Source organism: Molothrus aeneus, chromosome 4, assembly GCF_037042795.1.
Source record: "Molothrus aeneus isolate 106 chromosome 4, BPBGC_Maene_1.0, whole genome shotgun sequence".
NCBI lineage: Eukaryota > Metazoa > Chordata > Aves > Passeriformes > Icteridae > Molothrus > Molothrus aeneus.
The window spans coordinates 1,172,150-1,183,379 of record NC_089649.1 but is presented as its reverse complement, the minus strand read 5'-3'; the positions used below and the strand labels follow the sequence as shown (position 1 = coordinate 1,183,379).

The 11,230-nt window shown below is 46.2% G+C and overlaps 1 protein-coding gene across 2 annotated transcripts; it reads right to left on the bottom strand.

Moving 5' to 3' along the window:
* Positions 1-551: 551 nt before the first annotated feature.
* Positions 552-4,040, bottom strand: TIFA (TRAF interacting protein with forkhead associated domain). 2 transcript variants are annotated; one of them, XM_066549341.1, is made up of 3 exons: positions 3,940-4,035; positions 3,609-3,723; positions 552-1,850 (listed from the first exon to the last, which is right to left on the bottom strand). In XM_066549341.1, exon 3 carries the CDS (start codon positions 1,796-1,798, stop codon positions 1,235-1,237), a length of 564 nt encoding a protein of 187 aa, XP_066405438.1. In that variant the 5' UTR covers positions 1,799-1,850; positions 3,609-3,723; positions 3,940-4,035; the 3' UTR covers positions 552-1,234. The 2 variants fall into 2 exon arrangements, with proteins under 2 accessions (XP_066405438.1, XP_066405439.1); XM_066549342.1 differs by lacking the exon at positions 3,609-3,723 and having other exon boundaries at positions 3,940-4,040.
* Between the last annotated feature and the right edge of the window lie 7,190 nt (positions 4,041-11,230).

Below are 11,230 nucleotides of genomic sequence, written 5' to 3'. Positions count from 1 at the left end.
TGGAAAACATGACAACAAAGTAATTTTGTCACAGAGGAGATGAACAGGCAAATCCTGCATAAGCCTGTGTTTGAGTTTCATTGCCTCTCCCATGTCGCTTTCTCTCACTCGTGGTTGGCTGCCTTCCTCCCCTCAGTTATAATTATGGTTTTCTTGGAATGATTAATGCTGAAATGCATCCTAATATTCAGGGATGATGAAGTGGGTAACTCCTAGTCTTCCCCAGTGTGTTTTTCAAGCAAGCTAAAATACTTGCCAAAATAAAAAAGCCAAACGCCAATGAAAAGCTGAGCCCTGACAAAGAAAAACTTGACTGAAACAATCTGAGAAATACTTAAAAGACCAGAAAATTATTAGAGAGGTTTGGGTAGAGGAGTAAAGGTAGAAAACTTCCAGAAAGTATTTAAGTAAATTCTTACCTTGGAGCCATGGCATCTTTGGAAAGCCTGGAACTGTGCCAGTGACAGTCTCTTATCTTGATGGTCCTGGAAATAATTTTATTCTCCAAAAATTCTTTTAGAGTGCAGCTATATAACAGAGCAAACCCTTACTAGGGAACAAAATGTATTTATTGCAAAATTAATGTGGATTTTTATAGACCATGATCATAGATGCTACATGTTTGTCTACGTCACAAGCAAAAGTAGTTGACTTGCAAAAAATATATGTTAATTAAATTAGTGAAAATAAAAAAGAAACCTTGCTTTGAAGCTAATAAAAACATAAAAGGACAAAGTGTTTCTAAGTTGCAAAATCTGTGAAGTCACAACCTAGGCTCGCAAAAAATACTGTTTGGGATTTGGTGTGCAAAGCAGAGCATAAAGTAAAATATGCAACAAGACACTGTGTCACCCCTTGGCTGGGACCAAAAAAGTATAATATGCAACAAGACACTGTGTCACCCCCTGGCTGGGACCAAAACCCTGCTGTGCACGCTCTGTATTAATGCCTGTTAAATATCCCTCCAAGGCACATGGCCACAGTTCTGGGATTCTGTGGATTTGAGTGAACTCTTGTCTCCCACACCTTTCTGGGCATCAGAGAGCCCTCCGAGAAGGCAGTGTCAGGAATCCATTCCTGTGGAGGGAGCAGTGCTCTGGAATGCCCGGGCTGATAATACCAAGTAAAGAAGACTGATGTGCAGCAGTCAGTGAGCACCACCAAGAACACTGGGCTGAGGTGAGAGCTGTGCATGCTGGAGGCTAGAAAACCTGATCCAGCCTCCTTCTCCTCACTAGCACAGCTCGTTCTCATCAATCTCTGTGGGGCTTTTGCCTTGGCCAAGAGAAAAGGAAGGAGAAATGCCATTCTCAGGTATAGGCTGCAGGGATGGCAGGCACTTTTCTTGTAAGATGGGTGCTTCAGCCAAGTGCAAGTGAGTCTCAAAATAATCCACGGCCTCCCCTTCTTGAATCTCTGCCAGGATCTGGTAGTCCCCGAAGCAGATGATGCACTTCCAGGGCAGGTCTATTTTGTTCAAGTAACCCAGCTCCGTTTGGTTGACGGTCAGCTTCGTTTTCTTGCTGAGGTTCTTGATCTCGAAGGCATATTCGGAGCTGTGGAGCTTCCTGTAGAACTGGAGGGAGAACTGGATGCGGGAGACGCGCGTGTCCACCAGGCTGTAGTGGCACAGGCTGGAGTCGCGGCCGAACTTGGCCGTGTCGTCTGCCCGCAGCTGCTGCCGCCGGCAGAAATCCAGGCAGCGGAACATCATCTTCTCACCCTGCCCAGGGTGGTAGAAGGTCAGGTGGAGGCACGTCACTGTCTCCTCTGTTTCGGCCTCCTCGAAGGAGCTCATGGCAAGAGGAGCCCTTGGAGCCAGGAGACGGCAAAACCACGGCACAGAGCGGCTGCAGAACCCAACAGATTGGTGTCAGCACTGAGATATTCCCTGTGCTCCTCTCCACTCACTGCACAGAAGCTTCCAGATACCTGGAAGCACAGCAGCCACAACTCACCGCTGCTTGCCAGCAAGCTCCTCTCGAGGCAGATTTATCTTTGCAGGAAATATGTCATTTAGCAGTTAGATTTGCTTGATGGGGTTAGGCAGAACTGGCTTAAAATGGGGTTAGGCAGAACTGGCTGGGCCTGTGTGCTCTGCTCTTTATCAAGAGATCTTTAACAACAGTCTGTCTGTAAGCAGTGGTAATTCAAATATTTATAAAGCATTCCTTGGGGTCTCCAAACTGACCTCTTGCACGGAAAAAGTGTTTAGAGAGTGATGACTGGGATAGCATAAAAAGTGAATGTAAAAAGTTGGACTGTCCATGAGACCTAAAAGAGGAATTGTCACCACTTCTAGGTACTTCCCCATTGTCTGCTGGAAAATCCCAGCTCTCTGCTGCTTCAGAAGCGCTAAAAAAATTTACTTTTCTTGGATTTGGTAGTTTTGTGTTGTTTTTCAAAGTTCTTCACGTTCAGCACAGAGACCACATACTTATGAAACAAATTCTGTTCCAAAGCCTGAGTGAGTGCAGTTCATCCTAATAAAACCTGAGACAGCTCAGGAAAGGCTGCCATCTGCTTCTCTAAATGCAAGGCCAGTGTCTTCCCACACTAAAACTGAGCCTTGAAAAGAAAAGCCTTGCTATTTGAAAGCAGAAACCAGCAAATGAGTTCCCAGTTACTCACCAGGGAAACATGTGAACAGCCATTTAACTGGTATCACACCGTGCAGATGTTTCCACATCCAGATTGCAGTAAGTTCCCAGTGTGTCTCACACAGCTCTGGAGCTCACCAGCTCCATCCAGAGCTTTATGAGCAGCTAAATCATCACTGCCATGAAGTGATGATTGTGTTTTGTGATGATGGAGTTGACTTGTGGTTTTTACACACTGCACCCAAACACCAAGCACAGCGCATGGTGGTGTATCGGTGCATCGTTTTTTCTGTGTGAAACCTCAAAACTGCTCCCTTTGCACCTTTAACACAAAACCAGCCACAGTTCTGACACAGCAGCTCAGCAACCCCAGCTTGTTTACTGAAGCAGGCTGCAACAGCACAGATGATGAGTGAAACACAGAATTTCCAGCAGAGCTCCCTTTAAAACAACTAGGAAATATCATCTGTGCTTTTGGCAGGAGTGCAGACAGACACCCTGAGAGCAGGTTACTCCTTGGCCATCTGTGAGCCAAGCTGTGGTGGCACCATTACCAGTCCCTCCTGCTTGTGGATTCCCCAGCTCTCTCTGGGACGCTGGAAGCAGCTCTGTGGGCCAGGAGGGACTGTCCCCGTGTCCAGCTCTGCCCTTCCTTGTTTTGCGCCAGAAGGGGATATTACATGAGGTCATCTTTGGTGAAGGGGAAAACCACCGAGCACTTTCATTATGTTTGCAGTTCAGAGACACTTCTGTGCCTCACGACTTCAGTGCAAATTACAGATGGCTACATTAACTAAAAAACAAGAACAGCCTCCCACTGCTTCGGCAGCTCTCCCTGATGAGCCTGGATCCCGGCAGCTCCCACAGACCCCGCTCCGGATCCACGATCACCTCAGGCACCCCCTCACGGCCGCCCGGTCCTGCCTCAAAGGCTCACCGAGGTCGAGCACACTGAACATTCCTTCACGTAAACTGACGAGTTTCTACTTAAGAGGGGTTTCTACTTACTAGAGTGCATTGGCCAGGAGGAAGAAACCTTCTGTAGATTTCTCTGCAGCTCTAAGGCAGCCACTGCCCCGCTGTTGTCCGTCCCTCCACCGTGCTCTCACCTCATCATCCTCTCCTAGGGTACAGCGAGTGTCATCACCCCCACTTCCAGAGGCAGCAGAAGAGCGTGAAGCCCTAAGAATATGGGCTCCGGCTCCTGGAGCAGGCTCAGTGCCACCTACCCACCCCACAGCACGGCCAGCCCGGGATCTTCCGGACCGAACCCAGGGGCACTGCCTGGCACATCCCGCCCCCCTCCTTCCCCTCACGGCCCGGCCCGCCGCCTCCTCACCTGCTGGGAGCGGGGCTCCGGCGGCCGCCGAGGGCTGCAGCGGCTCCTGACTCCCGGTAAGTCCTGAGGGAGCCGGCGGGAAGCGCTGAGGCGGGAGGAGCCGGGACGGGCGGCGCTGAGGGCACCGCGGGGCGGGCAGCGCAGAGGGCGCCGTGGGGCCGGAAGTAGGACGTCTTTAAAAATAAAGGAAAAAAAAAAAAAAGAAAAAATATTTAAATCATTTATTACAGTGGATAACTCTAAAGGAATAGCCACAGGTCTGTCCGGGGTCTCTGAGCATGTGTTCAGAGCCGTGTCAGGGATCACAAGTCAAGGGGCTCAGCTGTCAGACAAAGTAATTCCGGTTTAACCCCCAAATGAACGCTTTGAGAAGTAAAAGGCTTTGGGAAGCGGCGCACTGTGGGCATATAGCAGTTGACCTGATGATGTTCTTAAATTGATTATTTTAAAATGTTTGGTTGTTTGCTCTAAGCAACCGCAGTTCAGGTTAATTGCACCGCCTTTGGGAAATAATGTTGCCCTGGCCGATGGCCTAAACTGATCTGAAAACTTTTCCTCACTTCTCTTTTTTTTTCTTTTCCCTTTACAAATCCTGAGAACGCCATGGGTTTTTCTTTATCCAGCGGCTTGGTTTTTCATGTTCACCCGTGTTACCCTCTCAGTCCAGGACAAGTGGCGAAGTGAACCCGTTCCTTTTCCATCCTGATCCCAAACATTCCCTGTTCTCCCTTCCCTGTGCCTGCACTGCAAGTACTGAGGGCTTCATTGCTTTGGCACGGGCCATCAAATTCTGCCTTGCTTCATACGAACTGTTTTTCACTTGTAGGTTCTTTTCATATCTTCAACAAACAGGTCAATGACTTGTGGGTTGATAAATTCCCTTGTAGTTCATATGGAATAACTTTTATCTGTATGCAGTCTAATAGGGCTGTTCCATGGGCTCTTCTCCCTGACAAAAAAAAAAAAAAAGAAAAAAAAAAGAAAAAAAAAAAAAGAAAAAAAGGGATTAAACTGTGTTTTGCAAGAAGTTGTGCTGAAAAGCAGAGAAGGAAAACAGATTGTTCCAACTTTCTCCCAGAGTGAAGGCATTTTTTTACAGCAGGCAGGGCTGGGCCTGTGTGCTCACACACAAGAAAAATGAAATACTTTGTTGCCTTCTGGAAAAGCCAGAATTGTGCAATCCTGCTCTTTATTGCATCTGTCGATCGTTATAATTCCTGTCAGCCCTTCGTTTGTGGAAACAGCCGAGTCCCAGGTCATCAGACAACTTTTCTGATGGGATTATTTTGATACTTGTATTTACTGAGGTATGTAAAGACCTTTCCCTTTTTCCCCTAGGATTGTGTAACGTCAAATTAGCTGCATATTCTTTATTGTTTTATGGTTTAAGTATAGCTCTGTGTGATTTTGTACAGGGGAGGGCAAGAACTGGATTTACAGCTTCTCTCTTCAATAAGTTTCTAGTCAGTTGAAACGCTGCCAGCTTCAGGAAAACAGCTCCAGGTTTGCCCTTTATGAGGGAAAAAAATAATATGCAGGCACTCTGTGCCTGTGGGGTTTTTGGGTGATCTTCCTGCTGAAATTCTTCTGTTCTGTAGTAGAGGTCATTCCAGTATTACAATAACTTCTTCTTTTTGTTGAAATTTCTTTGGTCAAAAGCGAAACTGCAGATAAATGTGGTGTTTGGGCTAATTTAGTGTTTTCCAGGCTGGAAGATTGAGGTGGTTTTGCCGTGGCTGTGACAGTGTGTTGTTTTTCTGACAACTGACTCCTCTAAATTCAGAGCAAAATCCATAGGTAAATCTGGGAAATGGAAAAATAGCAGGAACTTTTATGTTGCTGTCAGTCCTAATTGGCTTAGGAAACAGGAATCAGTGAGGGGAAATGTGCTTCTTTCTCTTTCTGGCATGTTCACGGTAGGTCAGAAGAGTTATAGGAAGTATAGTCTCTTAATCATCTGTGGGAGTGCTTATGAGTTGGGAATGCTGTGGTGACATTTCTTGGACACTTGGGAAAAATGTCCTTTATAGTTCAGTCTCTGTTATGGCATAAAAGCCTTTCCAGACCAGTCTGAAACTTTCTCCTTGTCTCTATATTGAAATTTACACAATGAAAGTTTCCTGACCCTGCTGAATCAGCAGGAAGTCTGGCTGATTTCTGCTTGCTGAGATTTCCATAGTTCTGCCCTTCTCTCCTAAGGTCAGATTTTGTACCTGGTTATCAAAACTGTTGATGTGGTGCTTGGATTTGCCAGTGGGTTCAGGTGTAAATGTTGTGTGTGAGTATCATTCCCGTGGTTTTTTGGGCTCAGAAGGCTCAAAAGGGGTGCAGTAGGTGGGTGGCTGTCCCCTGCAGCCCTGTTTGCTGGCTTTCCCTAGTGTTAAATGCCTCACTGTGTCTTGTCACCTGTGACACAAGCCTGGGCACAGTGCTGCTGTACCTGCCCTGTCCCAGGATGGCACAGGGGTGACCTGAAACTGTCCTGCCAAGTCACTGAGGAGCAGCTGAGTGACAGCTGAGTGATTTAGGGCCATAAAGCCCAGGCTGCTGACAGCCCTTTTCTCATTCCAAGCCACCCAGGCACTCTGAGCACAGGAATGGGAGCCAGTAGGTGGCAGTTTGTGACCACACATGGGAACACAAGGTTCGTTTGGGGCGATTTTTGTGTTTTGTGTTAATTAGTTGTTGTTTGTTGGTGGGGGTTCTTTCCTTTTTCTTTATTTTTAGTTTTTAGTTGTACATTTAATTTCGGTAGTGCAAGAGTTATCGAGGTGCTTGTAAGTTACTGGTAATAATGGCAGTGATAACTTCCAGGAGTTGGGAAAGGCCTGATGGAGTGTGCAACAACCTGTAGTGAGGTTCTGCAATGAGTTATTACTGCACAGCAACCGAGTGTCTCATGTTCAAACAGAAAAGAGACAGGCCCTTCTCCAAGGCAGGTGTGCTCCAGAGACATCCCACTGTATTCCACTGGATGTCAGTGTGACAGGGAGGAGAGGATGTGTGTTCCCTGCAGTTTTAGCTCCCAGTGCCAAGAGCAGCTCCACTCCATCAGCAGAGAGGAGATCTTCCAAAGGAGGAGGAGGAGAGGGCACAATTCCCTCTGTTTATTTCCCTCTTTGATCCTTGTTTACTCAGGAAAAAGAGCTCTTCCTCTTTTCTTCTCATGTGACCTGAATAAACTGGTGAGGAATATTCACCTTGGCTGCTGAGAAGTACTCCCGACAAGATGAACTTTGGTTTTGTCCCTTTCCAAGTTCTCATTTTCATTCTGCATCATGGTCTGCCCCTGGTCCTCCTTCAGAGACTGTCTGGCTTCTCCCTTTCTCTTCTGTCTCAGTTTCTCTTCCATTTTCCTTTCCCTCCTGCTGTCTGTTGTTCTTCCCTCTCACCATCCTCCTGATTATTTTTCCTATTCCCTTTGCTACTCCCTCCACCTTGTGTTTGTTTTTTCTCTGGACCCTTTCTCCCTCTGCTGCAAAGGAAAAAATAATTTTTGTGGCTATTTTGATAGCAAGGAGTTGAACATTGCCTTCACCAGGCCCTGCATTTTACTATGGAGGCTGAATCCACTCTCCTTGTCTGGTTTGACACCATTCAGACAGAGAAAATTTCATGTGCACACTGCAGACTGAGCAGAGTCAGCCTTTCCAGTTCCCTACATTGAACAAAGAAAGTAATTTTGAACAATTAAAGATAATATAAGCTGTATTTTGCTGATATGTAGCAGGACCAGAGAACATAGTGACCTTTTTGTTCTTTTGTAATTTCTTTTCCCCTTTAAATTTCTGTAGTTGTGAAGGTGTTGGAGATTCCACAGTGTGTGGCAATAAAAACACAGTTCCATTATCTCAGTTTACAGCTTTCAGGGGCACCCAGCTGTGAGCAATGCAGCCTTACAGGTACATCCATGACCATTTCTCTCTTTTCCCTTCCAAGATAGATATGTTTGTGTGTCCCAAACTACTCAAGCAGCTTCCTTCCTTCTCAGGGAAGCAGCTGTCTGGTTCTCCTTCACCTTTGATTATTCTGGAAGCCCTCCCTCGGGGCAGTTGCTGCTGAGGTTTAGGAAGAAAAGGGATTTTTATTACTATAGGCACAAAAATTGGCACTGAGGGGTGGTGAAGGCAGCTGGGTGTCTCTGCTCTGTCCCTGAGAGGAGCTCCTGGAGGTGGGAAGAGCAGGATTTCAGAGCACAGGGAGCATCCCTTTCTGTCTCTGTGTATGGCCTCACAAGGGAGCACTGTTCAATCAGCTTCAAAGTGCTGCAGGCCTGGCACAGCCATGGCTGTGGCCACATGTAATATAGCCTGTAGCTCTTTAAAGAGGATTAGCCTCAGATCAGGGACAGCATTCATTGCTGGGTTTCCTGTAAAGCAGAATATGCTAATGAAATGGAAATGTCTACAGCAAACATTGCATAATATGGGCAACCTCAGAACTGAGCACTGTGTCTTGATATCTCTGCTGGGAGCCAAACTTTCATATTCTGGTTGTTGTTTCGAGAAAAACTGAAGTTTATGGTATCGCCACAAGCTCTCTGTAATAAATCAAGATCTGGTTTGCAGTTTTACAAGCAAAGTTAAAAAGATGGCAGCAAGCACTTGAAGGTAACTTTTCAGACATTGTTGTGCTTTGATTGATGATGTAGTTCTCCAACAGAGACAAAACCCAGCACAGCTTAAAATGTCTTCATTTGGGTTTTCTGCAGCAGGGATGGGCTTTGTTTGATCCTGTGTTCTCTTCCCATCTGTCCATCATTGCTTTAAACACCATTTTTGGGTTTACAGGAGTTTCAATAGTTTCAGTTTCAGATGTTGTGAAGGGTTTCATTTACAGATGTCATGGACATCTCTCAGAAAAATCATTTCAGTGGGATGAAATTTGAGGCTTCACAGGGAATTTCTGCCCCTGATCCAAAGCTGCCTCTGTGCCTGCCCTTGGAAGTGTTCAGACCTGCTGGGGTGATTCCCTGCTGGCACAAGGAATTCCTGTGAGCTCCGTGTGTGTGTCTGTGGGGTTTGGTGCCACCAGCACCAAATCTAAACCACACAGTGATGGACATTAAATACCCCGATGGGCCCTTCTGCCTTTGTGCACTTGAAGTGCCTCATCCCAGCCTACTGGGGCATAAAAGTGCAAAGAAAGCCTTTGGGAAGAGGCTACTTCTGGCTGCACTTCCCAAACGTGCACTTTCATTCCTCAGATGCTTTTTCCATCTGTGCGCCTCCATATCTCAGGATTTTCTTGGTCTGGGATTTCTTGGTTTTTGTCATTTTGTTTTGCTGTTTGGAAGGTTTGGGGTTTTTTTCTGCAGACGTGGAGGGTGGTGATACATATTCATGAAAGAGAAGTCTTTCCAGCCCCTGCCTGCTCTGACAAAGACTTAGCTGTTTCACACAGCAAGCTGACTGGAATTGTGTGGGGCCTGCCTGACCAGATTAGAGCAAACAGGCAGCTTATTCCTCCAGTCATCAGGCCTCCCCTTCCTAACAATTTCCCCAATTGTCATTTTGACAAGGCTGTCATTAGGTGATGGCTTCTTTTGGCCATTTTCAGATAAAGATAATTTCCTTGACTTCCATTTTATTTGACAACAAGTAGTTTGGGAGAGAAAGGAAGTGCTTCAGTAGTTTATGGATTAAGGGTTTGTCACTTCAAAGGCATCTTTGATCTAAAAATATGTGCTGTACCAAATTCATTATGCCTTTTTTTCTTTTTCTTTTTTTTTTTAGAACTTTTTAATTTATTGATCTGCCCCTCAATTATTCCCTTTTTTTTTTTTCTACATCCCCCAGTAGTACTTGGGACAGCAGTGATGAGGGGGAAAGAACGCAAGTGGCCTCTCTGAAAAGTCATGACCAGGGCGAAACAACAGGTACTTTTGTTCCATGCTCTGCTTTTAGCCAGAGGTCCTGCCTGCTCCTGCCATGGCAGCTCCATTCAAATCTGGGAGACAGAGAGTGAGCCTCACATTTTGGGTCACTCCTGTGCTACAACTGGCCTGAAACCATGGCTCTGCTGCAGGCTGGAGATGGAGTTTTGACTCCCTGGTGCCCCTCTGGCCACTTCTCCGTGTGCTGAGTAGTTGCTGTGTGGCTTTGGCTCTATTCTGTGGCTGTGCTGCACCAAGGAATCCCAAACCTCATTCTGACAAACAAAACTGGAAAGGTTTTTCTCCCCAGGATGTTTTTTTGTAGCTGAAATGCTCTTCCACAAAGCTCTGAGCTCTGGAGCAGGCGGGTGCAGTGGCCATCGAGTGTGTCGCTCCCCAGAGCCCATCCACCCAAGGAGGGGATGGGATCCCCTTTGGAGAGGATTTGGAAACCCTTCTGGGTCCCTTCCAGCTCTCTGCAGGGAAAGGGAGCCGTGGTGGGGATGTGAATATGGATCAGGAGTGGGGCTTTTCCTGCCTTAGCTGTGTCAGGCACTGGGCTTCACTTTCACCCCTCCTCTGCTTTTTAGGACCCACAAATCTCCATCCTTGGCTGCAGCAGTGCAAATCCATGATGGTAGCCCATTGTCCCAGCCCCACACAGCCTTAGGTGGGGCTGGGATCTGCCATGTGTTAATATTAATATCTCTTCTACCTAATTATCTCAGCTTTTCCTGCAGTGTTACCTCTGCACTAGAGCAGCCAGCAAAGCACCTCCTTGCTGCTGGAGGCTGCTTCTGATCCCATTTCCAAACAGAAGCACTTGTGCTTCAGCTCTGCCTGGGGAAGCTGTGCAGGGGCAGGCTTCTTTTTTTTCTTCTTCTTCTTTTTTTTTTTCTTCTCTCCCCTTTCGCCTGCTAATTGGCTGAGACCACCAGAATTTGGAGGACACAGATGTCACTGATAGTTTGCCTAGGGAGCACATTCATGCCCATCTGTTGCAGTCTAGAAGGCTGTTCATATATCCACAAGGCCTTCATTTAATTCTTGTCAGAAAGTAATGTAAATCCAGTTTACCTCAGAGGTCACAGCCAAGATTTATGCCAATGAGCCCCCTGCAATTTACACACACTGTAGTTGTATAGGATGAAAAGAAACCCTTTCATGTTGGTGCATATTAACAAGAAAGCTTGCCTTAGGAGAGGCTTTTTGATTGAGATTCTTCCTTATTTTAATACAGCCAGTTGGGATAGCCAGCTTTACCAAAAGAAAACATCTAATCTTTAAGCCAGAGAAGTAAACTAGCTAACTAACTGAATAAAGCACCAGCAAATCTATTTATTTTTTTAAAACCATCTTTCTGCAAAGAAGGGTAAATGCTCTAGGAAAACACAAGCATATATGCACTGAAAGGTT

Bases quoted from the DNA above. Each gene is read 5' to 3' on its own strand.
- TIFA (XM_066549342.1), bottom strand. From the start codon at position 1,798: ATGAGCTCCTTCGAGGAGGCCGAAACAGAGGAGACAGTGACGTGCCTC.